The sequence below is a fragment of the Bos mutus genome, chromosome 5 (assembly GCF_027580195.1).
Source record: "Bos mutus isolate GX-2022 chromosome 5, NWIPB_WYAK_1.1, whole genome shotgun sequence".
Classification (NCBI taxonomy): Eukaryota; Metazoa; Chordata; class Mammalia; order Artiodactyla; family Bovidae; genus Bos; species Bos mutus.
In genome coordinates, this window is record NC_091621.1 from 44,606,861 (window position 1) to 44,633,605 (window position 26,745).

At 54.9% G+C, this 26,745-nt stretch overlaps 1 protein-coding gene across 4 annotated transcripts; it reads left to right on the plus strand.

The window, feature by feature from the left end:
- The first annotated feature begins 3,253 nt into the window (after nt 1–3,253).
- Nucleotides 3,254–26,224, plus strand: NR4A1 (nuclear receptor subfamily 4 group A member 1). 4 transcript variants are annotated; one of them, XM_070370828.1, is made up of 9 exons: nt 3,254–3,401; nt 9,456–9,575; nt 10,946–11,052; nt 20,427–21,304; nt 22,116–22,245; nt 22,557–22,708; nt 23,051–23,253; nt 23,338–23,516; nt 25,413–26,224. In XM_070370828.1, the coding sequence occupies exons 4-9, from the start codon at nt 20,429–20,431 to the stop codon at nt 25,667–25,669; spliced, it is 1,797 nt and encodes a 598-aa protein (XP_070226929.1). In that variant the 5' UTR covers nt 3,254–3,401; nt 9,456–9,575; nt 10,946–11,052; nt 20,427–20,428; the 3' UTR covers nt 25,670–26,224. The 4 variants fall into 4 exon arrangements, with proteins under 4 accessions (XP_070226929.1, XP_005907043.1, XP_070226930.1 ...); XM_005906981.2 differs by lacking the exons at nt 3,254–3,401; nt 9,456–9,575 and having other exon boundaries at nt 10,859–11,052; XM_070370829.1 differs by lacking the exons at nt 3,254–3,401; nt 9,456–9,575; nt 10,946–11,052 and adding an exon at nt 13,232–13,254.
- Nucleotides 26,225–26,745: the final 521 nt, after the last annotated feature.

A 26,745-nucleotide genomic window follows, 5' to 3' on the forward strand; every position in this document is an offset into this window, starting at 1 on the left:
TATTTCTCCATCCTCAGAGTGAGGAAGGGAACCACGAAGGGAATCCCCTCCACAGCCCCTCTCCTCATTGAGGGCTGGGACCTGGACAGCGGAGCCCCTTCAGGGCCCAAATTGTCTGGGGCACCCCCTGGACATCCTTTTACCCCTGCCCCCAGTGGGTTAGGGTGGAGGTAAGGTGGAATGGTGTCTCCCTGACTGGGTGGAGTTGGGTTACCAGGTTCTGCTACTTTGAGATGGAAGGGCGAATGGGGAACACCACTAAGGGTTTGACTGTCCTGAGTCCTGGGGTTTTGTGTCCCCAGTATCTCTACCCTATCCCCACCCCATATCTGTGAACTTTGAGGTCAATCTTTGTCCTCCGTGGAATACTCTTCCTTCTGCCTTACCTGGTCCTGTCTATCCCTTCACGCTGTGCCCATATTCTCTTCTTGCAGGGAGGTGTCTTGTGTCCTGCCTCCCCAGCTTTCTGTGGCAAGAGCTTGTCCTTCTCCCTTAGGAATTTCCCAGAATGTGGGATAGCGCTGAATGGGGTCTGTTTTCCCCTCTAGTCCTATCTCCTGAGCCGTGCAAGGAGTTGCCCTTCTCTCCCCTCAGTTTTCCCGTCTGCAGTGTGTGCTCTGTGGTAGTTGCCGAACCTTGTGTAGAGAGAGGAGAGGCTAAGTTACGAAGAAAAGGAACAAGATGGTGCATACAAATTCGAGTACTGGTCTGGGAGACGGAAAATGGGGGCTGTCGCCCTGGCTTGGCCACTGACTAACTGGGTCGAGACAAGAGGATTGAAATTTGCTGGACATCTGTCATGACATCATGAGGTGACATCACCCTCATCTGTGCAGCTCAAGCCTCCAGATAAACATACTATCTGGAAAAGCCAGGGTGAGTACTTTGGATGTGCAGCTTGAAGATGAAGTCCCCAGCCCTGCCTTAACCCAAGTCCTTTTGTGTGGAAATGGCAGGTTTGCTACTGAGTCCCAGACTTGTTGCTGCACTCTTCTATCTGTACTATTAAAGATGCACTCTTCATGACAACTCTGTGAGATCGGTATGTTGTCATCCGTGTGTTTCCAATGAAGAAACTGAAGGCCAGAGAAAGTAAATAATTGCCCTGAAGTCACATAGTTGGTAATAGTGGAGACCAGAGTCAGTCCCAGGCCTCTCGAAACTATGTTCCTTTGGCCACCTCAGTCAGCCACCACAAGCGACATGGGCATGTGTGTTTTAGCATTACATATTTTAATATATTTTTATTTCATTATAAAACAGGAGAGTATATAATAAAGCCAAGTTGTGCTAAAGTATTTATAGAAGGGAGAGACCTCTGTGGGCTGGAATTCTTCATGGAAAAAGTGGTAACTCAGACTTTTAAAAAATTTTATTCTTCCTGTCCAAATAAATGTATTTCTCCTACACAGGCAAATATTTTTAAAATGTATTTCAAAAGTTAGAATTCTGGAAAAAGAAAAAGAGGAGGTGGGGGGGTAGTGGCTTCTTTAAAAAGCCCATTTGGAAGGAACTCCTGGGGTAGGAAGGAGAGGAGGGTGGAAGGGGGAAGGAAAAAAACAGACTGATAGCCCCCTCACCCCCACCTTGCATTTTTGAAGAATTGGTTTCTTTATCTCCATCTTGGCCTAATATTTGAATCTGGGAAAGAAATATAGAGGTTCTGAGAAAGTGATTTTGCGACAAACCAGAGATCCTTGGGATCATTTTCAAAAGGAGAGAAAGAGACTTGTGAATTGCAGCAGGAGTTTAGGACAGGTCCAGGAAAGGATTTCTGGGGGTGGGCAGGAGGTGGGGAGAGGAATGTGGCCCCGGAATGAGGGCTGGGGAGGGGGGTGCGCGTGGGGCCTCTTCTGAAGAGTTTTGAATGCAGAAGAGATTCTTTGCTGCGTGGGGCCGGCCTGGATGCTGGGTTGATTAGCATGCTGATAATTTAAGTTGGCTCCAAACATGAGTACGGGCTGGTGGCTGTGACCACAGCACAGGACTGGTTCTGCCTTATGAGTGCCTTGCCTGCCTAGCAGAACTGGAGCAGACACCATAACCCCAGCCCCACTGCATTGGCCTTGGCCTGTCTCCCTGAACCAGCCCCTCTGAAGTGTGCTGCTGTTGGGAGACAAGGATTGATTTGCTCAAGACAAGTATAGTTCTCCCATTTCCAAAGAGTGTACCAGTCTCGTGGGAAAGAGAAACCTTCCAAGACTCTCATCCCCAGGAAGGGTCTTACTGGGTAGAAGAGAGTGGGCCACTCAGGGCCTCCTGGCCACTGCAGGGGCCTCTGCATAGGTATCTCTTGCACTAAGCACCTCTTGCACTAAGCAATTCTGTGGAATGGGAAAGTCAAGTTCCTAGAGGAAAGCAAGGAGAAAGTCACTATGAGAACCTGCTGTGTACAAGACAGTTCCACAGTTGTTCAGTCCTCCTGACTCCTGATACCCAGAAGAGGATGATTATAGCATCATCCTCATTTTATAGGTAAAGAAACAGGCTGAGAGATGAAGTAACTTGCCCTAGGTCACACAGCAGTATGGGAGGAACTGCCTCCGGAAATGCTTCTCTCAGAAATCTCACTTTTCCAGCAAGTGCTTTTTCTGTAAGCCGCCTTCTTGTGTGAATGCTGGACACCTTGCTGGCCGGGCCCCTTGCCCTTGTGGTGGCATGTAGGCCAAGCAAGGCTGAGGGGGGTGTCCGCGGTTCAGAGGGCCGGGGTCCTGTCCTCTCGAAGTAGTCTAATTGCTGTGTGACTTTGGACCACTGCCGAGCCTCTCTGGGCCTCATTTTTTCCACCTCTTCCTTGGGGAAGCCCCGGGTAAATTTACTTAGAAGTCAGCTCTAGGTTTGCAGCCTCGGTCGGAAGGTGTTAGCAAGGCCACAGACGCTTCACCTGAAAAACAGCTCCCCAACCCCGGCCACAGCCGGGCGGATTATGTAACGGGGTGTGCAGCGAGGGTTGGGGAGGGGGGCCCGCGGGGCGGGGCGCTCGCGGCTATTCCGGGCGCCGCTATTTTTAGCCCCATTGATGAGGCTGCGTCGGCCGCGCCGCCGGGATTCCGGAGACGTCAATGGGCGCGCGTCACGGTCCCCCGCCTGCCCGCCCGCCGGGGGAGGCGCGCCCAGGGCTGGGACGGCGGCGCGGGCGGCCGCGGGCTGCGGGGGCAGGGGGCGCGGCTGCGGCCGGAACTGCGGGGCGGGGGGCTGCCCGGGGGCTGGGGGCACTGGGCCGCGGCGGCGCGGCGGCAGGAGCGCTAGGCGGCGGCGGCACCGTGGGGGCCCGCGCGCCGTGCCCGCGACCCCCTGCCGCCCGGGCCATGGGCGCCCCCGCGCTGCTGAGCCGCTCCCCGCTGGTGGGGGCGCGACCCCGGAAGGCGGGGTGGAGAGGCCAGCCGGGCGAGCCGGGCCAGGTGAGGGGGCCGGGGAGGGGGCACGGGGGTCCCGGGAGAGGCCCGGGAAGAGATGGGTCTGCAAGGGTGAGCGTCGGGTGGCCGGGGCCGCGCCGGGAGTCCCGCTTGGAGACCAGGATGATGGGGGTGGTGGGGGTCAGGGACTGGATTCCCGGAGGAACCAGCTAGCTCCGAGTCAGCCCCCGATTGAGGCGGCCAGCGCTTTCTCACACCAGCCCGCCAAGGGTGGGGTTTGGCCCGCGAGGGGTGCTGGAGGTGGCCAGGCCGGAGAAATTCCTTCCATTTACCCGTTGGCTTCAGGGAACGGGTTCCAGGAGTTCAGTCCGAGAGCTCGGCTGCCAGGACGCCGAGCCGGGAGGGACCCGAGTTCCCCACTGCAACCCATTGTGGGCCACAACAGAGGAACAGCCTGGTGAGGGTCTCGTGGAGTCAGGAGCGGACCTGGGATTAGAAATGCTGCAGAAGTGGCATTTACGGTGGTTTCCAAGGAAGTATAAATTTGGGTTGGGGGGTGTGCTGGGAAAAGGAAGGCTGGGAAGGAAGAGGTAGGTGGGTTCACAACATTTATGCCCAAAGGGTGCTGGTGGAGTAGGGGGTTGATAAGAGCCTGGTGGGAGGTTTCAGTGGTGGCTTCATACATGGTCCTAGACCCTCTTGCTCCAAGTGACTTGGATGAAGACTTGAAAGGGAAGCGAGCCAACTCTTTGTATTGACCGAGAGCTGAGTGGAACAATGACAAGTGTATAGTACAATAAAGCCAAGATTCCAAGCGATGGCAGACAGGGTTAGAGACAGGCCCCAGTTCTCAGATACAAGTGGGGATGGATCAAGCCCAACAGGATGAATGTGACTGATTGTTAATTTTGAGGCCTGTGCTGGAGTTTAGAAAATTAGCTGAGAAGTTTAGCCTAGCAACCCAGGCCCCAGAGCTTCCCACTTGCTGTCTGGTGTTGGCTATCAAACTGCTCTGTGCCCACCAAACAGGTCCAAGGAGGGAAGGGGGATGCCCAGATTCTAATTCTGGCTTTGTCACTTAACCAGCTGTGTGACCTTGGGCAGGTTGCTTAACACTTCTGTGCCTTAGTTTCTTCCTTGTTAAAATGTTTATAATAATAATCGCTTCCTCATAGTGTTGTGAGGTTAAAAGAGTACATGGGTGTAAAGTGCTTAGTGATGTGTTTAGCACATCAAAAAAAGTGAAAGTGAAAGCAACTAATGCTCAGTGCCTCCGACTCTTTGCAATCCCATGGAAGCTCACCAGACTTATTTGTCCATGGAATTCTCAAAGCAAGAATACTGGAGTGAGTTGCCATTCCCTTCTCCAGGGGATCTTCCTGATCCTGGGATTAACCGGGGTCTCCAGCATTGCAGGCAGATTCTTTACTGTCTGAGCCACCAGGGAAGTTTCTTGGTGTTCAACAAATATGAACTGCTGTTGTTATTGTTGATAAGTATAATATACCCACTTCTGGGTGGGGACATTAGCCAATGCAGAGTTTATGCTATCAGGAAGCCACCAGGGCTGCAAAGGATCTGTCATTCATGTCCTGTTGCAAGGAGTTTAGATAAGAAAAGTCTCAAATATGCCATAGGAGGGAGGAGGAGTTATCAGATGGGCATAGCTATGCAGGACTGGGATCCAGGACTGGGGGTTGGACTTAATTGTGACTCAACATAAGGAAAAACCCTCAGACTTTGAGTATGCCCCCAGATAGAAGGGACACCTCCTTAACTGCAGTGTCAACCTTCCTCCCAGCCCAGTTCTGTTGCAGGCATGTATTGAGTCCCCCTCTCCCACATTCCACCAGTACTTACTGAGCACCTGTTAGTCCTATGGAGATGATAAAAACAGATTAACGCTGCAGCGTGGGAGTGGAGGTGAAATGGGTTCACCAACCTGATTGATGAGAAGGAACTGGCCATACAGACATCATAGGCAGTGACTTTCCTGGCAGAGGAAACAGCCAGTTCAGAGGCTCTGAGTGGGGAAAGAGCCCATGAGGCTGGAGCACAGGGAGGAGGGGGAGCTGGAACTGGGGACTGAAGTCTGGGCTGATGGTCGCATTTCTCTTGGGACGGAGTCACTTTTTCCTCTTCTAAGCCACTCAGCCCCCAGTTTGTCCTCTGCACTGTGCTGATTGTGACTGACCTTGATTCATTCCCCCACTGTAACCTCCTGGGGCCCACAGATCTCAGTTTGCTCCTTGGGTCTCCCAGTGTTCGTGGTTCACTGTCTCGTTCACAGTAGGCCCTCAGTAAATGCTTGTGGAGGGACTGCGAATGTGGGACTGGAGATGAGATCAGATACCTGCTCTAAGATGTTTTGAATCACTTTCTGGGGCACCAACTGGATCCCTGACTCTGGCCCCTGTTCTCAGATACAAGTGGGGAAGACCCTGGCACTCAGGTTGGGCCTGACTGTGATAGAAGGTGTTTGGCCTCCTTTACTCCTCAGCAGTGGGCTGGAAGGGAGAAAAGGGAAAGTTGGTGGGAGCCAGGGGGCTAGGGCCTGACCGCAGACTGTTTCTGGTGCGTGGGAAGATGACAGTGTCACTCTGGGAGGCAGGTGTAGGCTTCCTACACCTGGCTGGGCCAGGTTTGCAGCCTGCTTTTGCCTTCTCTTTTGCTTTTGCCCTTATGATTATACAGTGGAAGTGAGAAATAGACTCAAGGGATTAGATCTGATAGACAGAGTGCCTGATGAACTATGGACGGAGGTTCGTGACATTGTACAGGAGACAGGGATCAAGACCATCCCCAAGAAAAAGAAATGCAAAAAAGCAAAATGGCTGTCTGAGGAGGCCTTACAAATAGCTGTGAAAAGAAGAGAAGCTAAAAGCAAAGGAGAAAAGGAAAGATATACCCATTTGAATGCAGAATTCCAAGGAGAGATAAGAAAGCCTTCCTCAGTGATCAGTGCAAAGAAATAGAGGAAAACAATAGAATGGGAAAGACTAGAGATCTCTTCAAGAAAATTAGAGATACCAAGGGAACATTTCATGCAAAGATGGGCTCAATAAAGGACAGATATGGTATGGACCTAACAGAAGCAGAAGATATTAAGAAGAGGTGGCAAGAATACACAGAAGAACTATACAAAAAAATCTTCATGACCCAGATAATCACGATGGTGTGATCACTCACCTAGAGCCAGACATCCTGGAATGCGAAGTCAAGTGGGTCTTAGGAAGCATCACTACGAACAAAGCTAGTGGAGGTGATGGAATTCCAGTTGAGTTATTTCAAATCCTAAAAGATGATGCTGTGAAAGTGTTGTACTCAATATGCCAGCAAATTTGGAAAACTCCGCAGTGGCCACAAGACTGGAAAAGGTCAGTTTTCATGCCAGTCCCAAAGAAAGGCAATGCCAAAGAATGTTCACACTACCACACAATTGCACTCATCTCACACTCTAGCAAAGAAATGCTCAAAATTCTTCAAGCCAGGCTTCAATAGTACACGAACCGTGAACTTCCAGATGTTCAAGCTGGTTTTAGAAAAGGTGGAGGAACCAGAGATCAAATTGCCAACATCTGTTGGATCGTCTAAAAAGCAAGAAAGTTTCAGAAAAACATTTATTTCTGCTTTATTGACTGTGCCAAAGCCTTTGACTGTGTGGATCACAATAAACTGTGGAAAATTCTGAAAGAGATGGGAATATCAGACCACTTGACCTGCCTCTTGAGAAATCTGTATGCAGGTCAGGAAGCAACAGTTAGAACTGGACATGAAACAACAGATTGGTTCCAAATAGGAAAAGGAGTACGTCAGGGTTGTATATTGTCACCCTGCTTATTTAACTTATATGCAGACAGAGTACATCGTGAGAAACGCTGGGCTGGATGAAGCACAAGCTGGAATCAAGATTGCTGGGAGAAATATCAATAACCTCAGATATGCAGATGACACCACCCTTATGGCAGAAAGTGAAGAGGAACTAAAGAGCCTCTTGATGAAAGTGAAAGTGGAGAGTGAAAAAGTTGGCTTAAAGCTTAACATTCAGAAGACTAAGATCATGGCATCTGGTCCCATCACTTCATGGCAAATAGATGGGGAAACAGTAGAAATAGTGACAGACTATTTTTTGGGCTCCAAAATCACTGAAGGTGGTGATTGCAGCCATGAAATTAAAAGACGCTTATTCCCTGGAAGAAAAATTATGACCAACCTAGATAGCATATTAAAAAGCAGAGACATTACTTTGCCAACAAAGGTCCCTCTAGTCAAGGCTATGGTTTTTCCAGTAGTCATGTATGGATATGAGAGTTGGACTATAAAGAAAGCCGAGCACTGAAGAATTGATGCTTTTGAACTGTGGTGTTGGAGAAGACTCTTGAGAGTCCCTTGGACTGCAAGGATATCCAACCAGTCCATCCTAAAGGAAATCAGTCCTGAATATTCATTGGAAGGACTGATGTTGAAGCTGAAACTCCAATACTTTGGCCACCTGATGCAAGGAACTGACTCATTGGAAAAGACCCTGATGCTGGGCAAGATTGAAGGCAGGAGGAGAAGGGGACAACAGAGGATGAGATGGTTGGATGCCATCACTGACTCAACAGACATGAGTTTGAGTAAACTGCAGGAGTTGGCGATGGACTGGGAGGCCTGGCGTGGTGCGGTTCATGGGGTTGCGAAGAGTCGGACACAGCTGAGTGACTGAACTGAACTGAACTTTGCCTTCTGTTTGGGGTTGGAAGCCCTCTGACTCATTCAAACTGCCTTCCCCTTCTTCATGCCCTGCTCCCCATTGTATGCCTAGGGTCATTGGAAGTGCTGGTAGCTCTGTAAGAGGAGAGTCTGGGTGCTTTGGGCCAGAGGAATGCCCCTTAGCCTGTGGACCCTGGGACAGAAGTTAGAAGAGTGAAGGGGCCCGTCACCTACCCTCTGGGACTTCCTCCTCATTCCCTCTACCACCTACCCTGGGAGCATCTACTTCTCTTTTCCTAGACCTCATCTCAGCCTGAAGGGCAACCTGATAACTAGGGAAGATCCCACCTTGACTGGTCCTGCCCTCACCTTGGGGCCCAGTCAGGAAAGGAGAGGGCTGGGTAAAGGGAGGAAAAGGGTAGGTGAGAAGTGGGGTCTGGGTTGCCCTGGCTGAAGGCTCTGGCACCAGCAGGATCAGGGAAGAACTTGAAGAATTTGGAGGGATGGCACTCACATGCGGTGTTGGAAGTAGAGCCCAGGTGCACAGAAGGGGCTTGGAATAGGGACCAGGGTCTGGAGTTGGCTTTTATGTGTTTTCATTCAGTTCCTCCTAATAACAGTAGCACCTGTGTGTGTCCAGCACTAAGTCCTTTGCATGCGAAATCATTGTAAACCTGCTGATTACCTTATGGTTGTTAATTTTAGAAACATCAATTACAGATAGTCATTTTCACAGATGAGGAGCAGAGAAGTTATGTAACTCACCCAAGTTTACAAGTGAAGGAGCCAGGATTTGAACCCAGGCAACAGAGATCTGGCATCCGTGCTCTTCACCACTCTTCCCCAAGCTGGATCTTCCTATTTTGTGACTAGAATCCCCTCACAGAAGATTTCCTGAGAGTCCCCATTGCTCAGATGAGAAGGCTGGGCCTCCTAGAGCTGGAAGCATGGACCTCTTGCCTTGTGGGGGCCTGTGAGGCTTTGGGGACCAAGTTGGAGCCCAATAAGGAGAGAGGGGTGTTCTGCTCTGTCCTCGTGGTGGCTCCCTTTTCTCTACCTCCAGCTGTCCTTTTGTGTACATCAAGGAGCTGAAAGCTGGGTTGAGGTACCACCTGTCACTGCACCCAGGAGTAGGGTATAAGGTTGAGGGGCTGTGTCTCCAGGGCCTGGAGATGCTCCAGACACTGTTGGCAGCTCCTGGCCACACTCCACGTTCCCAAGTGCTGTTCGCTTGGGGTGTGGGCCCCAACCTCTGATGCCCAGCTCAGGGGGCACCTTGGGCTGGCCTGTCCCCCGTCATGGCCTGGGTCCTGCCTCTGTTCCCATGTCTGTTTCTGGCTGTACTGTCTCCAGGGAATGGCCATGCCGGCTGATTTCTCCTCTCTCACACAACTCCCTCTGTAGGCCTCCACCATGGACAGAGGCCAGCCCCAGCTCCTCCCCGGTGTTGGTTCCTTCTGCCAGGCCCCAAAGGTCCTAGGGATGGTCAACTGTTGTCTAAGGTCTGTCGGTCCACCCAGACTGGTAAGTGCCCTGCTGTTGCCCTTTGTATGCCCCTGGGGCCTCCTGAGTAGGTGGTTGGGGGCCAAGGTGGGTGTGGGAGCTGCTTGAAGCGGATGTGGTTTGGGGGATGGAGGGGGAAGCCCTGCAGAAGTAGCAGGCGGCGCTGCTAGGCACGGGGAGATCTGATTTCTTTGGTAGTGGGGGTGGTACGGGGGTGGGGAAGGGGGAAGCCTGACTTTTTTAGCAGGACAGGCTTGGGGGGCCTCTGGGCCTGGGTGTCATGGGGTTGTGGGGAGTGATGGCTGCCAGGGCAGCATGTGCCTGGTTCCAGGAAGTTGATGGGGTGAGGCTAAGGGTACCAGAGTCCTGATTACATCTTTACCCAAGAGAGCTGGAGTTCAGCTTGGTGTCCTGGACAGGGACCCTGTGATTCTTTTTCCTTCCCCAGAACTGAGGGCCATCTCTAAGCAGCAGCCCCCTCTCAGCCATCTCTGAGAGACCCCCCCACCAGGTGAAGTGGGAGCTGGCTCAGTATCCCCGCCGGAACCCCAAACACTGTTGCCTCATGTGGCGTTGGTGTTCAGGGGCCAGAGAGTCCAGAAAGGTGGCTGGGGTGCAGAGGACAGGGTGTCTAGCCCCCCAATCCTGCAGAGAAGGAGGGACAGCCCTGGGAAGCAGGGCCTCCTGTGCTGGGGGCTGGGCTGGGCATGCACCTGGCCTCCTGATAGCAGCAGGCGCTGGGCCATCAACTTGGGCTGGCCGGGGCGGGGAGAGGAGTTACTGTAAGTGGATGAGGCAGGTGTTCCTGGTCAGCCGGAGGTCTGGATGCAGGAAGCACGTGAGTGAAGATGACAGCAGCGGGCTGGGTGACTTTCCCTCTGCTCAGCCCCTACCTCCGCCCTCAGCTCTGACTCGGCCTCCTGAGTGCCGGGCCTTCCCTCTGGGTACACAGTGGCTCCTGTGGGCAGAATTCCTCGCATTCAGTCTGTTGTCTGGATGAGGGAGGTGATTGGGTGGAATTCCCATGCCAGATATGCCGCCAGGGGCACCCTGAGGGGCTGCCAAGGGGGCCCCATGAGCGCTAGAGCTGCTGATCTTGTGACGTGGGCACCTGTCTGCCAGGCCCGGGCATGGGCCCAGGGTCACGCTCACGCCGGGGCTCCCGTCAGCTGACTATTTTGGGCTCTCGCTGACCCAGGCCAAAGTCAGGCCTCAGCCAAGAGGGCTCCGAGGCAGCTCCCCCGTCCCCAGAGGCCGGCTCTGGTTTCAGCTATATAAACAGAGGAGGACACGCTGCTGTGGAGGCTGCTTCGCGTCCTGAGCCCACTCAGCTGGTGCACAGCCGCGGCCGGCAGGACAGGCTGACTGGGCGGTCACGTCTCTTCCCGCAGGGCTCCTCAAGGCCACCAGGAAGAGGCCCCAACCAGCCCTGGGAGTCTCCCTTGGTGCAGTTGTCCAGGACCTCTGAGAATCAAAGCAGGTCGTGTGGAGGAAGCTGGTGAGTCTTAGGAATGGCGAAACCAAGGCACTGGGGCTGGGCCATTTGGATCTCTTTTCGTCATGACTGTCTGAGTTGTGGTTTCTTCGGCCTCAAGAGGAGGGATGGAGGGGGAAACAAGAGTGGTCAATCCTCTCAAGGAATGAGAGTGAAAGCTTGACAGCCCTGGGATGGTGGGACTTGGACCACATTGTGGTTGAGAACCAGGAGACGTGGAAGTCTCCTTCCTCAGAGATCTGCAACAGGCTCTTCAATCCTCCTCTCCTGTTGGCCCGGCCTGGATAAGGCACTGCTCTGCTCAGGCTGGGGAGGGACGCTGGGGAGAGCTGGTTATCAGGCAGGTCCCTCAGCACTGGCCCCTGGGTAAGGCCCCCGGGCCCCTCGCTGGTTGGGACTTGGGATCTGAACCCATAGACTGATGTCTCTGAGCCCTCGGCCCTTGCCCTGCCCTCCTAGCCTGGCTTCCCGGCTGCTTGGGTGCCTGAGAAGCAGGGCCGGAGCGAGGCTTGGAGGAGCCGCCAACCAGCTTGCCACAAACACGCTCCCCGGGAGCCAGGCCAGGAGCCTGGGCCGGCGTGGAACAAGCGGAGCTTCTTACGTGGGAGGCTCCGTGTTCTCCTCCTTGGTTCTCGAAAAAAAAAAAAAATTTTTTCCCTTTCTGAACGTGAGTCTCTAAACGAATCCAGAGGCTGTGACTAAAAATACTTTAACAATAGGAAAATGCATCAGTCTTTCCGGCTGGGACTCGTTATCAGAGGGTTTTTATTTTGGAATTTGAAATTTTGCCCAAGGAGGCTGGGTGGAGACCTTGGGCAGAGGCAGGAGAACTTGGTGGGTTGTTGATGTTCCGCAAGGTGGTGGGAGACCCTCCAAGGGTGGGGGAGAGAGGAGCTGGCCAGGATCTGAGCAACCTGGGGGGACGGAAGGAGAGCTGCGGAGGGTGCAAATGAGGCGTGGGCCAGCTTTTCCCCAGGAACTCCGTGATCTTGTCTGTGCTTTTCAGTTCTGTCTGGATGTTCTTCCTGAAGGCTGGTCTTGTTCTTTAATGCTGTATGTTGATTCCTTCTGGCCCGAGACGGGGCTGGGGGTGGAGAAATTACTCGACTGAAAATGACCTCTGTGGCGAGAGGTCTGATCTCCTTAATCAACCAGCCATCTTCAGAGTATCAATTGAGTACTTGCTGCGTGCAGTCTGGAATTTTCCTGGTGCTGGGTGGAGCCCCATCTCTGGACACACTCTCATTTCCTTTTACTCAGCCCTGGAGGGGAGAGGCGGGGCAGGGGTACTATTTGTCTCCCGATTCTTGGAGGAGGAGGGTGTGGGGCCCCCTAGTCGAGCTGACGGCCCTGGTGTCTCCTTTCTGTGCTTGCCACAGGATCCTGCTCTAGAGCCCAGGTCCCCAGACAATGCTCCCGTTTCACTGTGGAGCCTCTGCCTTCTGTCAGGGAATTCTCACAGCACAGGGACTTGTGATGTTGTCAGCATTGGGCAGATGAGGAAACGCTCTGGGAGAGGGCAAGGGACTGGCCCGGGTCACACACCAGGCTTGCTGGCTCCTGGTCAAAGATGCATCTGAGAGTTCCTGTATCTTTTGCCCTGTTGGGGGCTGGGCGAGACGTGGAGAGCAGTGGCTGACCTGTGTGTCCTTGGGAGCCAGTTTTCCCAGAGGGAACAACACGCCTGGTCATGGCAGGGCCTGGGCCAGGGCCAGGAGATCAGGCCTGGGCCTGACCCCACATCCCCAGTTCCCAAAGCCTTATGTGGCAGCCCCTTGGGGCAGTAGGCAGCGCTTCCCTGCCCACAGCGCAAATCCCCCTGCTCAATGCGATGCCGGGGCAGGAAGAGGAAGTGGCCGGTCAGGCCTGGTGGTGGGTCCTGGGGCTCAGGAGGGGAAGCTCCGGGGAGCGGTAGGGGAGGAGGCAGAGCTCAGTCCCTCTGCCCACCCCCGGGAAGGGTGTGGAGGCCCATGGGTGGGGATGGTCTTGGTGAAAGTAGGGCAAGTTCCTGCCCTTTGCTCAGCAGGGGCGGGGGCCAGCCTGACTGTGGGGTGGGGGGGGGCAGTGTGGGAAAGGGGCAGTGCAGTTCCACTTCCTCCATCTCCTATTCACCCACCGTCTTGCCTGGGGGATGATGGTGCACTCTGGCTGCCCATTTGGGGGCTGCCCTGGGCTACGTACTGTTTGAGGATGCCTCCTGCCAAGGTAGGGGAGACAGGGCCTTGCTTTCACGTTCACACATTGGTTGCTGGGAGGGATGGTCTGAGGACATAAGTCTGTGGGCCGCAAAGGATTTGACAGGCAGGGACCAGGGCCTAGCTGAGCGATTCAGAAAACACTGGGAGAGGAGACCTTTCTCGTGTAGATACTGCGGGCTCTCCTAACCGTAGCTATGCTGAATCTGTGTTGATAGAACAAATACGTGAGAAACAACCTCCGTTCCTGATTTCAGTAAATGCCAGCGGCATCTGCATCCATTTGAATTGATGTCTCTCTCCCATTTAGACATGATTATTTGGGCTTCCCCGGTGGATCAGACGGTAAAGAATATGCCTGCAACATAGGAGACCTGGGTTCCATCCCTGGGTTGGGAAGATCCCGTGGAGGAGGGCATGGCAACCCACTCCAGTATTCTTGCCTGGAGAATTCTATGGACAGAGGAGCTTGGCAGGCTACAGTCCATGGGGTCACAAAGAGTCAGACACGACTGAGCACATTTTGAAAATAAACATTTTATTTCTGAGAGTATAACATACATTCAAAAAAGCATACAAACCATAGATGTGAAATCTTCAGAGTGTATAGTTTGATGACTTTTTCATAGGTCACCCAGGTGACCATCATTCAGACTAGGAACTGGGATGCTTCCAGTTCCCGCAGAGACCTCCTCGTAGGCACTGCTGTTTTCAGTTTGCAGGCCATGTGTGTACTTGGCTCTGTGGTTAGACTTATGAGACTCATAGCTCACGGGGTCAGAAGCCAGAGCTCTGGAGTTCAGAGTTGAGGGCAGTGGGTCCAGCATAGAGCTGGGAGTTAGCAGGGTGGGGGTGGGGGGTTCTGATTCCTGGCCCCTAAGCCTCCATCTCCTCATTTATAAAATGCAGGTGGTAATTCCTAGAAGATTAGGGAGAGGGTGAAATGGAAGAATCCATGCAGTGTCCTAAGCCGAGGTCTGATCCTTTACTGGTATTCCCTACTCCTCACACCCCCAAATCTTCTGGTGAGAAGGTACTTATTATTACAAGTCAGGCTGGTCCAGGAGGGTGGCATGAGCTGAAGTCTTAGAAGGTGAGTGGGATTAGAGTAGAAGGAAGAGGAACAATGTGCCCAGTGGGTGGTGGGAAGGTTGAAGCCCAAGTTCTTTGTACTGGGACAGTGGGGAGCCCGGTGCTGCTGGCACAGCACTTGTGCCGTGCTGTGGGAGCCTGACCTTGGGCAGCTCTCTCTTGTCTCCAGCATGACATCTTCCCCTGCCCTTCCCAAGTTATCCTGGCCCTGCCTTACATTCTGGTCCTCACCTCAAAAGTTTTGGATACCTCTCCTCCCATGGTTATTACCTGTCACTTTCCACCCCTTATCTCCCCTACAATGAGCTGTTCATTCTGACCTTGCTTATCTTAAGGGTTGGACTTAGTGAGGTCCCTTGGAGTCTCCATCTGCCCTTGGACCAGTTTATGCTCTAGGCCTCCCAAAGTTTGCATCTGTTATGCGTTTTCAAGAGTTCCACCTTAGTTGGATTCTACTAAGATTCTCTGGATTTGGAGCCCAAGGCCGCCCTCCCTGGAGGGCATCTGGCTGGCAGGGATGAAGCTTAAGGACCCCCAGTCCCTCTCCCTTCTGTCTTAGGCTAGGTGCTCCTGGCTATGTTCCCATAGGACTCTGCCCTTTTCTCCTTACTTATTTTCAGAGCGTAATGTGTTCTGAGACCCTAGCATCCCCCACCTCCACAAGTATGGTCAGGTGGCAGCTGCTCTTGCCTCTCCCACCCTCTGCCTTTGGGACAGCAAGACTACTGCCTCCAAACCTGCCATCTCCCGCCCAGGTGGGCCCTGGGCTGCCAGCACAGCTCTGGAGGCTAGATGCTTAGATGTGGAGATGTAGGCTGGGAACCTGGACTGCTCCTTACCACACTTGAGTTCCATGAGGCTTCTGGGTAGACAAAGTAGGGAATGTCTGTGTTGCTTTTTACAAATGGAAAGTGGTGGGGTATATAGGAGGTGCTAGGGCTCAAGGCTGCTGATTCAGCTTTCAAAGAGCCGTTAAGGCTGCAGTTAATACACCTGTTTTTGTTTTGTGTTTTGGTGGTGAGGTTTGGAGGGAAGAACATTGACCTGAATAATCAACTTTTGCTACCATACTAGAATTGTTTTCTTTTCTGAGGAAGGCTCTGCTGGGGTGGGTGGGGAGGGGGCTAGGTGGGGAAACCAGCCTGTGACGTGACTGGATTAGTTTCACCAGCCCAGACTTGCCTGTGCTTCTGAGCAAGGTGCAGCTCTTTTGGGTGCCCTTGGGTCCTAATCTGCAAAATGGGAAGACATGAATTATATTAGTGGTTTCAAAGCAGGTTTAAGCTGTGGAATTCGTGTTTTTCCCAAGTAATATCTCAATGCAAAAGCCTAAGACAAAGAAAAACAAAACTTTGGTTAAAGATCATCCTATCCACACTTCACCTTCATGAAGGTGGCCTTGAAGGGTCTTTGGAAGACGGTTTAACAAAGGCCAGAGCTCTCCAAACACTGGTCCGTGTTGAGAGCGTATGCTGCGATGGGGGCGCTATGCTAGGTTCTGACTGAAAGATACTGATGTTACTACACGGAGCCTGCTCCATCCGTCGTGGACTGTAGGGTGTGAAGAGGAGACAATTGGTGAACGGGCAGTTTCTTAGTGGGTGTGGGCAGGGAAAAGGGCAAGTCACTGGCTTCACTCAGATGCTCTGCTGCCTTCGGGTGCCAGTGAGGCACGGGCCATGACTGCAGTATCAAAGTATGATTTCAGAAGAAAGTGAAAAGTAGCGTGTGAGGCTTCAAAAGCAGAGATTGGTGGTGGGCAAGGAGTGCAGAGACAGCAGATGGTGGAGAATGGGTGATGTTGGAAGTGCTGGTGGGACCTTTGAGTGGGCAGAACTGAGGGCTGGAGAGCAGAGTGTGGGAAACCTGAGAGGGAGGTGAGAATGGAAGTGAGGAGCAGGAAGTGCCTCCAGGGTAGAGGGAAGTGCTGTTGGGTGACCAGGGGAAGCGAGAGTGGCGTCCTTGGTCACAGGCTCAGTGTGGACAGGGGGAGGGGAGGGGTTCTCTTCTCTTAAATATTAGCCTTTTTTCCTTCCTGTCTTATCAAAGGTGTTGGCTTTCCAGACTTGGGGCACCCTAGGGAGGCAAGGGGTGACAGCCCTATCTAGGAAAGGCTGCAGGTGGCTGCAGCCTGGCCTGTGCCCTCGTGCACGTGAAAGACAACTGCCTGCAGGTGCTGGAAGTGAGGTGGGAGGGAGGGATCGTGGGCAGCGGAGCGGGGGGGTGGGGGGTGGGGTGGTGAAGGGATCCCCTAGAGATGTAGTCAGGCTCCACCCCAGTGTGCCACCACCTTGCTCTGTGACCTTGAGCAAGTGTCATTATTTCTCTGAGCCCGTTTATTTATAAAATGGGGAAGAGTCGGCACAAATTCGATAAGATTTATCAGGCTCCACCCGGTTCTGAAATTCGGTAATTTCCCAATTAGAGTGCTCTCACCCTGTCAGGGACCGGGGAGGATAGTGGTGAGAAATCTAGTTCAGCTGTGAAGCACAGCATTGGCCTGTCTCTGGCCTGGCGAATCCCTACCCTCTAGAAGGTACTTTGCATAAGAAATTGGGGAGAGGAAGTAGGGAGTAAGTGTGTGTCTGTGTGGTGGGTACTGTGGTGTCTGACGTCCCTGGCCAACCTCTCAACTCGAGACCCCGCTGGTTCCCTGGGACGCGTCCCTGAGTTGCCCAGCCCAAGGCCTGCCCGCGCCGCCCAGCCGGGCAGTGGCACCCCAAGCCAGCAGGGAAGGCTGGGGAAGGTGCAGAGGCGGAGCCAGGCGCAGTCGTGGCTCCCAGGAGCACCCGGAGGGTGAGGAGATCCTCGTCCGGGGAAGCCCCGCGGCCTCGGAGCTAGAGCGCCCTCTTCTCGGGTTCTGGCCCTCGGGCCTGTTTTCTGCCCCGGGGGCCTGTGTTCCTGGGTCCGGCCAGCGGAGCCTTGCGAGTCTGCGAGCTGCTATTTTTAGCTGGCGCGGCGGGCGCGAGGGGACTATTTATAGATCAAACAATCCGCGCTCCCTGCGTCAATGGAACCCCGCGTGCGTCACGCGCGCAGACATTCCAGGCCCCCCCTCTCGCCCCGCCCCCTCGGGCTCCCCGGCCCCGCGCCTCCCCCTGGCCGCCTCCCGCCGGAACCGCGCCGCCCCCCGCGCCCTTGTATGGCCAAAGCTCGCCGGGCCGCGTGCGTCAGTGGCGCCCCCGCCCCTCCCCGTGCGTCACGGAGCGCTTAAGAGCAGGGTCCGGCGCGGCCGGGAGTCCCAGTGGTGGAGGCTGCGAAAGTTGGGGGAGTGTGCAAGACAGCGGGAGCGTACGCGGGACCAGGCTGCGACTTGGGGCGCCGGTCCCGGGCAGGGGGAGCAGAAGCCAGCCGGGTAGGTGCCCCCTGGAAAGCGTGCATCTCAGCGGGGCTCTCCGTTTTGGTTTTGTGGCAGGGAGAGGCGGGGGGTGTTGCATGAAGGAGATAAGTGTTTGCGAGGACCGAAAGAATGTTTTGGGGTTAGCATGAAGGAGGGCGAGTATAGGCTGCAACTCTGGCTGGGGGGTTAGGGGTTGGAACGGGATGAAGACCCAGATGGGACTGGAGTCTGCTGGGTGTTGTGTGTGTGTGTTGGGGAGGCGGGGGTCTGTGCAAGGTGGAAGCCACAGAGTTCAGTTGGCGCCTGCAGTGGGGACTTGTTCAGTAGGAGGCTGTCTAGAGTTCAGTCTCCCAGGCTCCCTTAGTTGGCACAGGGCTCCCAGGAGTTAGTTGCTGATGGGGGTCTCAGTGCAGTGCGGGGAAAGGTGCACAGAGTTTTGGGCTGCTGGGATCCGACTCCTTCCAGGATTGGATTTCCAAAAGGGTCTCCTCCTCAGCTTGTCAGCTCACTCCTATACCCCTAGTTGTTTTCTTAACACTCATTCTTAATGCTGTGGGTTAGTTTCTAGGGTTCCCCAGTTGGAAGTTTCTGCCTGAACTATCTTAGGAGAGGTCTGGATTGTCCGAGCAAATGGCTTAACATTGGTGACTGAACTGTGGAGGGGGTGCTGGTGCGTGTTGGAATAAAAGAGGCTTCTTAGGGCAGAGCACAGTCTCTGGAAGCGTAGGGAAGATTGTTTTTTTAATGTAGCTTGAATCTGTGTGTGTGAGAGAGAGAGAGGTGGAAAGCTTCGTCCTTGGGGATCCTTGATTGAAGTTGCTGATGTTGGAGTTTCTGGTGGGGTACCACCTAAAGAATCCCCTTCCCCAGTCTCTGTCGGATCAGACAGGTAGGGTGCAGCCTGAGGCTTGTTTAGCACAACAGGTGCAAACCACATTGTTGCCAAGACCTGCCTGTAGCCGGATTCTCCTTGCTCCTTCCTTCAACCTCGCCTCTTCCTTCTCCGTGTGTCCCTGCCAAAGGCTGGATGGAGGTCCATATCTTGTGTCATTAAGTACCTGCATGAAGGCAGGAGTGGGGGTAGTTTGGTGGGGGTTGATCCGGATGTGGGACTTCCAAGTGGAGAAACGGGATTTGAATAAGGCTGGAATGCCCAGCCCAGTCCTGCGTAGCTGCTGCCTCTTTTACTCCACCCCAAAGCCTTCCCTGCCAGGCTGTCTTAGCGCAGACAGACGGGGCCAGCCTTATCGCTTGCAGGTACTTTATGCCTATGGATGGGCGCCACTGGTTGGTGGGGCCAAAGTTTCTAGGGGCTCTGTTGTCTGGATTGGTTGTGGGAGTGTCAGGACGGGGGTGGAGCTGCCCTGTCCAGGGCCCAAGGAGGCAGGAGAAAGCCTATTACGGGAGAACTCCCCAGGCTCTTGGCCAGGAGGTAATGCCAGCTTTTGCCCCCTCCTGCTGTCCCCCTTGGTCATGGCACGCCCTGTTTCAGCTTGCTTTCTTCCCCAGCCTCCCTCCCTGACTGATGAGGCTAGGGTCACGGAGACAAGGCAAGGAGGTAGGATGAGAACCTCCTCTCTGTGTTAGCTTTTGACTTGTCTGTGAACTTAAAGATCCCCCCTGAATGATTCTCTCTGCTCCTTCAGATTCCTCCAGATTTGAGGGGGTGTAAGCCCCCTTTGTCTGAGCTCCTGGGTTCTTCAGGGCACAGAACTGCTTAGTGGAGGGACCCAGACTTCCATCACCCCCAGCAGACTTCTCCTCTGCCCTACACAGCCACCTCAGGTAGTCTGCTGGACTCTGAGTGCTCTCGTAAAAAGAATAGGGGGAGATGCTGCGGGAAAGCAGAGAAGTTCCTTTTCAGGACTCGAAGTCCAGGGGCTGCTCTCCCCGCCACACTCCGCCCTCCAGCATATGGCCTTTTAAAGGTCTGGATCCCAGTTACCTGATCCCTTGGGGTACTGGGGAAGGAGGTCGGGCTCCTTTGCTCTTTCCTTCTGAGAGCATCCCAGGCAATGTAGAGTGGGTGCCCGTCCCCAGATGGCAGGACCGGGGTGCGCGTGGGATCTACAGCCTGTGCTCAGTATGTAGGGTGAGGGTGGGGTTGGGGATGGGGGTAGGGAGAGGCTAATTGCTGTCCTGGCTGCTTTCATAGGCAGCTGGGCCTTCACTCTCAGCTCCTCTTCCATTTGCAGGATGTTGCTCTCCAGCTCAGGCACTGTGGGGGGAGGACAGGAGGGGGTTTTGCAGAGGCTGAGCCATGCCTGGGAATATTCCCAGAAGTGCCAGGTTGGAGGAACGGCGTATCTGCTCCCAGGACTGGGCTCTGGCTTTGCCTGGCTGCCTCTCCCACCCACCCTTCTCCCAGCCCCCACCCGCGCCTTACCCAGTTAGGGAGAGGCAGGGGGCTGGACGAACACAGCTTTCCCCTGTTCCAGCAGAGAAATGCTGGCTACATGCCCTCCCTAGGGTTCCCAGGCTGCCCGGGGTGTGGTTGGCCTTCCGACTTGAGCCCACCCTTGCTGGGACCTTGCCTAGGGGCTTTGTGACATGGACATTGAGGTGGTGCTCTGACCAGGTACCAAGGATTCCTGGGTTCTGTGGTGGGCCATGGCCTTAACGCCTCAGTGTCCCATGTCTGGCTGGGAGTCCTGCCTCCTGGCCGCTCAAGGACCTATACTTAGAGGTCAGGCTTCAGGCCTCTCTTACTGACTTCCCTCTCCCCCCACTTTGGTCTCTTCCCTCTCCAGAGATGCCCTGTATCCAAGCCCAGTATGGGACACCAGCACCAAGCCCAGGACCCCGTGACCACCTGGCAGGCGACCTCCTGACCCCTGAGCTCAGCAAGCCCACCATGGACCTGGCCAGCCCCGAGGCAGCCCCCGCTGTCCCTACCGCCTTGCCCAGCTTCAGCACCTTCATGGACGGCTACACAGGGGAGTTTGACACCTTCCTCTACCAACTGTCAGGCACAGCCCAGCCGTGCTCCTCGGCCTCCTCCTCGGCCTCCTCCACGTCCTCATCGTCAGCCACCTCCCCAGCCTCTGCTTCCTTCAAGTTCGAGGACTTCCAGGTGTACGGCTGCTACCCTGGCACGCTGAGTGGCCCTCTGGACGAGACCCTGTCCTCCAGCGGCTCTGACTACTATGGCAGTCCCTGCTCTGCACCGTCACCATCCACGCCCAGCTTCCAGCCTCCCCAGCTCTCTCCCTGGGATGGCTCCTTTGGCCCCTTCTCGCCCAGCCAGACTTACGAAGGCCTGCGGGCATGGACAGAGCAGCTGCCCAAGGCTTCTGGGCACCCCCAGCCGCCGGCCTTCTTTTCCTTCAGCCCTCCCCCCGGCCCCAGTCCCAGCCTGGCCCCAAGCCCCCTGAAGCTGTTCCCCTCGCAGGCCGCCCACCAGCTGGGGGAGGGAGAGAGCTATTCCATGCAAACAGCGTTCCCAGGCCTGGTGCCCACTTCTCCCCACCTTGATGGCTCAGGGAGGCTGGACGCGCCTGTGACCTCTGCCAAGGCCCGGAGTGGGGCTCCGGGTGGAAGCGAGGGCCGCTGTGCTGTGTGTGGGGACAATGCTTCCTGCCAGCATTATGGGGTCCGCACCTGTGAGGGCTGCAAAGGCTTCTTCAAGGTACTGGGCTGCCCTGGGTGTAGCTTTTTATGAGAAGTGGGGCAGGCTGGTCTCTCACCCCAGCAGGCTTTGTGGTGGCTTCGCTTGGGCTCTCCTTCCAACAAGTCTGCTCTTTAGGAAGAGGGCAGGCTTGGCCCGGTGGGCTGCCATCCTAGGAACAGGGACCTGGGACCTTTCATGCTGACCCTGGGGTGGTGGAGAGATGGAGGGAGGGGCGACAGTGGGGCAGAGGGTGAGGCTGTGGGGTTACCCTGGAGGGGGAGTTTCTGTGGCCAGCCTCTGGTTTTCCTCTGTCTGGCCTCCCCCTACTCAAGGTCCTGGTGGGAAGGGGGGGCCCAGGCACTCGTGTTCTTGGCACGAGATGAAAGGATGCGAGGAGAGGGCTTGGTGCTGGAGGGCTGGGGGTGGACTTGGGAACAGGCTGCGTGTTTGTCCCAGCGCTGGGTGCCTGCCTCCCTGCCCGGCCCCAGCCCTGGCCCCTCCTCAGCCTCTCGTGTCTGCCTCAGGGAAGGGGCAGGCGGACACAGGCACGTTAAGAAGTGTCAGTGTCTGGGCTGCTGGGGAGCCCTTCGCCCCTCATCCTGCGTCCTGAGGGTAAGGCCAAACCCTCCCCCAGTGTCCCCAAGACTTTTTCTTCCTCCCCCAACCCATCCATCTTATCCTCCCCTGCCACCCAAATGTTAGAAAAATAGTTGTGAACAGAGAGCGCTTTTGTCTGCAATGGCAGTAGGATCTGGACAGTCCCCTCCCCTGGCTCTCCCCCACCCCCACCCCACACTCTGACAGCCTGTTCCGTGTTGGCCCCCTCCAGCGCACAGTGCAGAAAAATGCCAAGTACATCTGCCTGGCTAACAAGGACTGCCCTGTGGACAAGAGGCGGCGAAACCGCTGCCAGTTCTGCCGCTTCCAGAAGTGCCTGGCCGTGGGCATGGTGAAGGAAGGTGGGTGGTTGGGACAGGCCCCGAGGGACAGAGATGGGCTGGAGTGGGGTGGGGCCCGCAGACCGCCCCCCCTGGACATCTGTCCTGGTGGGCCGCAAGGGAGGGCGTGCCTGGGCCTTCTGTCCTCCCCTGCCTCCAGTCCACCTGCCTGCCTTGTGGGAGTGGAGATCGCTGCAGGGTCCCCTGGGTTCTCGGGGGCTCTAGCTCCTCATACTTCGGCATGCTTTTAGTACCGGGGTGCACAGCTTGGGCTGGGAGTCCTTTCCCTGGGCCCCTTTCTCCCTGCCTCACTCCAGCCCTTTTCTCTGCAGTTGTCCGGACAGACAGCCTGAAAGGACGGCGGGGTCGGCTCCCTTCAAAGCCCAAGCAGCCCCCAGAAACCTCCCCAGCCCACCTACTCACCTCCCTGGTCCGGGCGCACCTGGACTCGGGGCCCAGCACTTCTAAACTGGACTACTCCAAGGTGAGGCCCTGCCCAGCCCACATTTGGCACTTCCTACACATGAGAAAAGCCACCCGCCAGCCCCTAGTTCCACAGATCGAAAAGAGGGTTGGCCCCTCTAGGCTGACCAGATGGAAAAATGTACCCCTCTGGGCGGTGGCCAATTAAAAAAAAAAAAAAATGCGCTCCTTCCAGCAGCCTCGGCTCTGGGTTAATAGGCGAGAGTTGGCAAGCAAGCGTGGGCGGGATCTCGGCTCCATTCTCACCCTTGGGATCTGGCATCCCAGGGTATGACACAGCTGTACACGGCCGCCTAGGTGTGGGGCTCTTTCTGGGGTCTGACCTCGTTGGACCACCTGCCAGTTCCAGGAGCTGGCGCTGCCCCACTTCGGGAAAGAGGATGCTGGGGACGTGCAGCAGTTCTACGACTTGCTCTCGGGTTCCCTGGAGGTGATTCGCAAGTGGGCCGAGAAGATCCCCGGCTTTGCTGAACTGTCTCCCGGAGACCAGGACCTGCTGCTGGAGTCCGCCTTTCTGGAGCTCTTTATCCTCCGTCTGGCCTACCGGTGAGCATCCCACTGTGTGCTCAGCCCTCAGCTGGTGCCCTGCCCTCCAGCCCCCCTAACAGCTGTCTGCACCCCACCTGCCAGGTCTAAACCAGCCGAGGGGAAGCTCATCTTCTGCTCAGGCCTGGTGCTGCACCGCCTGCAATGTGCCCGTGGCTTCGGGGACTGGATCGACAGCATCTTGGCCTTCTCTCGCTCCCTGCACAGCTTGGTGGTCGACATCCCTGCCTTCGCCTGCCTCTCTGCGCTTGTCCTCATCACAGGTGGGAGGCCAGTCCCCAGACCCAGGGAGATGGGGAAGGCCTGAGGGCCTGGCTCTGGATGTACCAGCATCTGGTGTTTCCTGGGCCTCCTGCATTGTGGGGTGAGGGTGACGAGGTGCAGAGAGGGCAGGTGTGGTTCAGGGCAATGCAGTTGGTGGTTGGCAGGGCCGGGTTTCAGGCCTAGCTGTGGCTGACGGCAAACCCTCAGCCCCTGACGTAGCCCAGACTACTCAAGATCCTAACTGTGTAGGTGTCATGTGTGGCCTAAAGTTTGGGTTTTTTTTTTTTAATCTTACTGAATCATGTTGCATGGAAATTTTCACAAAGTGTATGCACATAAACAACAAATAGATCAAGAAACAGACACAGGGCTTCCCTGGTGCCTCAGTGGTAGAGAATCCGCCTGCCAACGCAGGAGACACAGGTTCAATCCCTGATCTGGGAGAGTCCCTCATGCTGTGGAGCACCTAAGCGCATGTGCCTTAACTACTGAGCCTGTGCTTTAGAGCCCAGGAATCACAACTATTGAAGCCCATGAGCTGCAGCTGTTGAAACTCTCCTGCTCCAGAGCCTGTACTCCGCAATACGACAAGCCCTACAATGAGAAACCTGTGCACCGTAACTAGAGAATAGCCCCTGCTTGTTGCAACTGGAGAAAGCCCACGGAGCAACAGAGACCCAGCACAGCCAAATATAAATAAATAACTAAAATTATACTTTAAAAAAGAAATAGCCATGACCAGTACCCCAGAACCCTTCCTTGTGCCCGCTTTTTAGTCATTAGCTGCCCGAAGGGTAGCTGCCACCTTGACTGCTTATAGCACTGATTAGCTTTGCTGGTTGTGTACTTCATGTAAATATGTAAAAGTAATTGTGCAAGATACGAGTTTTTGGCATTAAATGTGGAGGTTTTCAGGTCTTTATTTGTTAAAGCACCAGAATCTGCCCCATCTCTCTCTCTCTTTTAAAAAAATATTTACTCATTTATTTGACTGCGTAAGGTCTTAGTTGTGGCACACGGGATCTTTTGTCGTGGCGCAAGGACTCTCTAGTTATGGTACGTGAGCCACAGAGCACATGGGCCTTGATAGTTGAGGCATGTGGGATCTTGGTTCCCCCACCAGGGAGCAAACCCCTGTCCCCTGTGTTGCAAGGCGGATTCTTAACCACTGCACCACTTAAGTCCCTGGTAGGGGACTTCCCCTGCCCCTTTTCAGTTAATTTTTTAAGTTTCACAAGGCTACGTAGTACCAAAAAAACTGTAGGACAGAATCCAAGGTACTTTTGGCTGCAGAGAGAGCACTAGGTTTTGAGGCCTGCTTTCTCTGGAGGTGACATCTGTAATGCTGCTACACAAAGCCAAGGTTTCTCACAATAGTCTGGGGTGTTAGTCGCTCAGTCATGTCCAGCTCTTTGCAACCCCATGGACTGTAGCCTGCCAAGCTCCTCTGTCCATGGACTTCTCCAGGCAAGAATTCTAGAATGGGTAGCCATTCCCTTCTCCAGGGGATCTTCCTGACACAGGGATCAAACTTCGGTCTCCTGCATTGCAGGCAGATTCTTTACCATCTGGGGTGGGGACAACCAGAAACCAAAAAAACAATACTGGGCTAGTCAGAAACCTGCTTAAGGTTTTATTTCCTTTTTGTGACCTTAGGCAAGTCTTGGGACCTCTCTGGGCCTCACTTTGTCCCTTGGAAGATGAGGATGACGAGCATTGCTGCCTTGCTGGGCTTCTGGTGGGGCTCCTGTGCTTGTGTGGAGTGCAGGGGGGCATGGGAGATGGTCAGTAGCAGTAGCTCCAGAGGCCTGGGGGCAGCCAACTCTGCAGGGGAGAGGGGTGTCTGGTTCTGGGCAGTGCGTCTAATCCCACACCTTGTCCCCCCTCCACCGCAGACCGACATGGGCTGCAGGAGCCTCGCCGGGTAGAGGAGCTGCAGAACCGCATTGCCAGCTGCCTGAAGGAGCACGTCTCGGCCGAGGCGGGTGAGCCCCAGCCGGCCAGCTGCCTGTCGCGCCTGCTGGGCAAGCTGCCCGAGCTGCGGACCCTGTGCACCCAGGGCTTGCAGCGCATCTTCTACCTCAAGCTGGAGGACTTGGTGCCCCCTCCACCCATCGTCGACAAGATCTTTATGGACACACTGCCCTTCTGACCCTGGCCCGGGAACATGCGTGCACTTGGTGTGCACGCTCATAATGCCACCCCACGTGCCTTTAGCCTATGGCCCACGGACCCCCAGAGCATCACCCCGGCCTGGGCCTGAGCTGCAGACTGGCTGCCCCTCCCCCTGTTCTGTGGGAGGTCAGCAGGGAGCTCATGGCCTGGGGGAGAGGGATGCATTCACAGGGGTGACCCTTACTATTTGTCTTACCCCCCCAGCCCAGCCCTAGTCGTCATGTTTTTGTAAGATAAACCGTTTTTAACACACACACACCGCCATGCTGTAAATAAGCCGAATGCTGCTGTAAATACAGGAAGGAAGAGGTGGAGGTGGGAGTGGGGTTGGGAGGGAGGAATGGGCCCCCAGCAGCCGCCTCCTCCTTGCTCTCTTCCTGCCCTCCTTCCACGTGTACATAGACTCACTCTAGGAGGAAGACAAATGACAGATTCTGACATTTATATTTGTGTATTTTCCTGGATTTATAGTATGTGACTTTTCTGATTAATATATTTAATATATTGAATAAAAAATAGACATGTAGCTGAAGCTGAGATCTTATCTCTGGCACCCTCTACCCATACCACCCCCCCCCAAAATGGCATAATAGAGACACAGGTGGCTCCTGTAAGTCTTTATTTATTTTTGGGCAACCCATGCCAGGTGGCATATGGGAGCTTAGTTCCCCAACCAGGAATCGAATCCACACCACCTGTAGTGGAAGTGCAGAGTCTTAACCACTGCACCACCAGCGAAGTAAGTCCCTAGCTCTCATAAATCTTGCATGTTACCAACTTGGCTAACAGGCCTCAGTTTACTCATTTATAAAAGGTGAAAGTAACGACACCTGCTTCACGGGGTTGTTAGGCAAAGCACTCAGACTAGTTTCCGGCATGGAGAAAGCCTCTGGTGAACAGGCCAGGCTTGTGGATGGGGCTTGTGCTGGGGGCCAATTCGTCCATCAGCTTTGTCTGGAAGTTCCTAACCTGAACCCCAGCTCACATGTCCCCTGGGAGTTTGGGTGGGGTGCTCAGTGTAGGGCTGGGTCCAGGGCAGCCCAGGATGGTGGT

Excerpts from the sequence above, each read along its gene's own strand:
- NR4A1 (XM_070370828.1), top strand. The coding sequence starts at position 20,429 with ATGCCCTGTATCCAAGCCCAGTATGGGACACCAGCACCAAGCCCAGGA. Across the intron at positions 22,246-22,556 it reads CGTGGGCATGGTGAAGGAAG|TTGTCCGGACAGACAGCCTG; the intron begins GTGGGTGGTTGG and ends TTTTCTCTGCAG. Across the intron at positions 23,517-25,412 it reads TGCGCTTGTCCTCATCACAG|ACCGACATGGGCTGCAGGAG; the intron begins GTGGGAGGCCAG and ends CCTCCACCGCAG.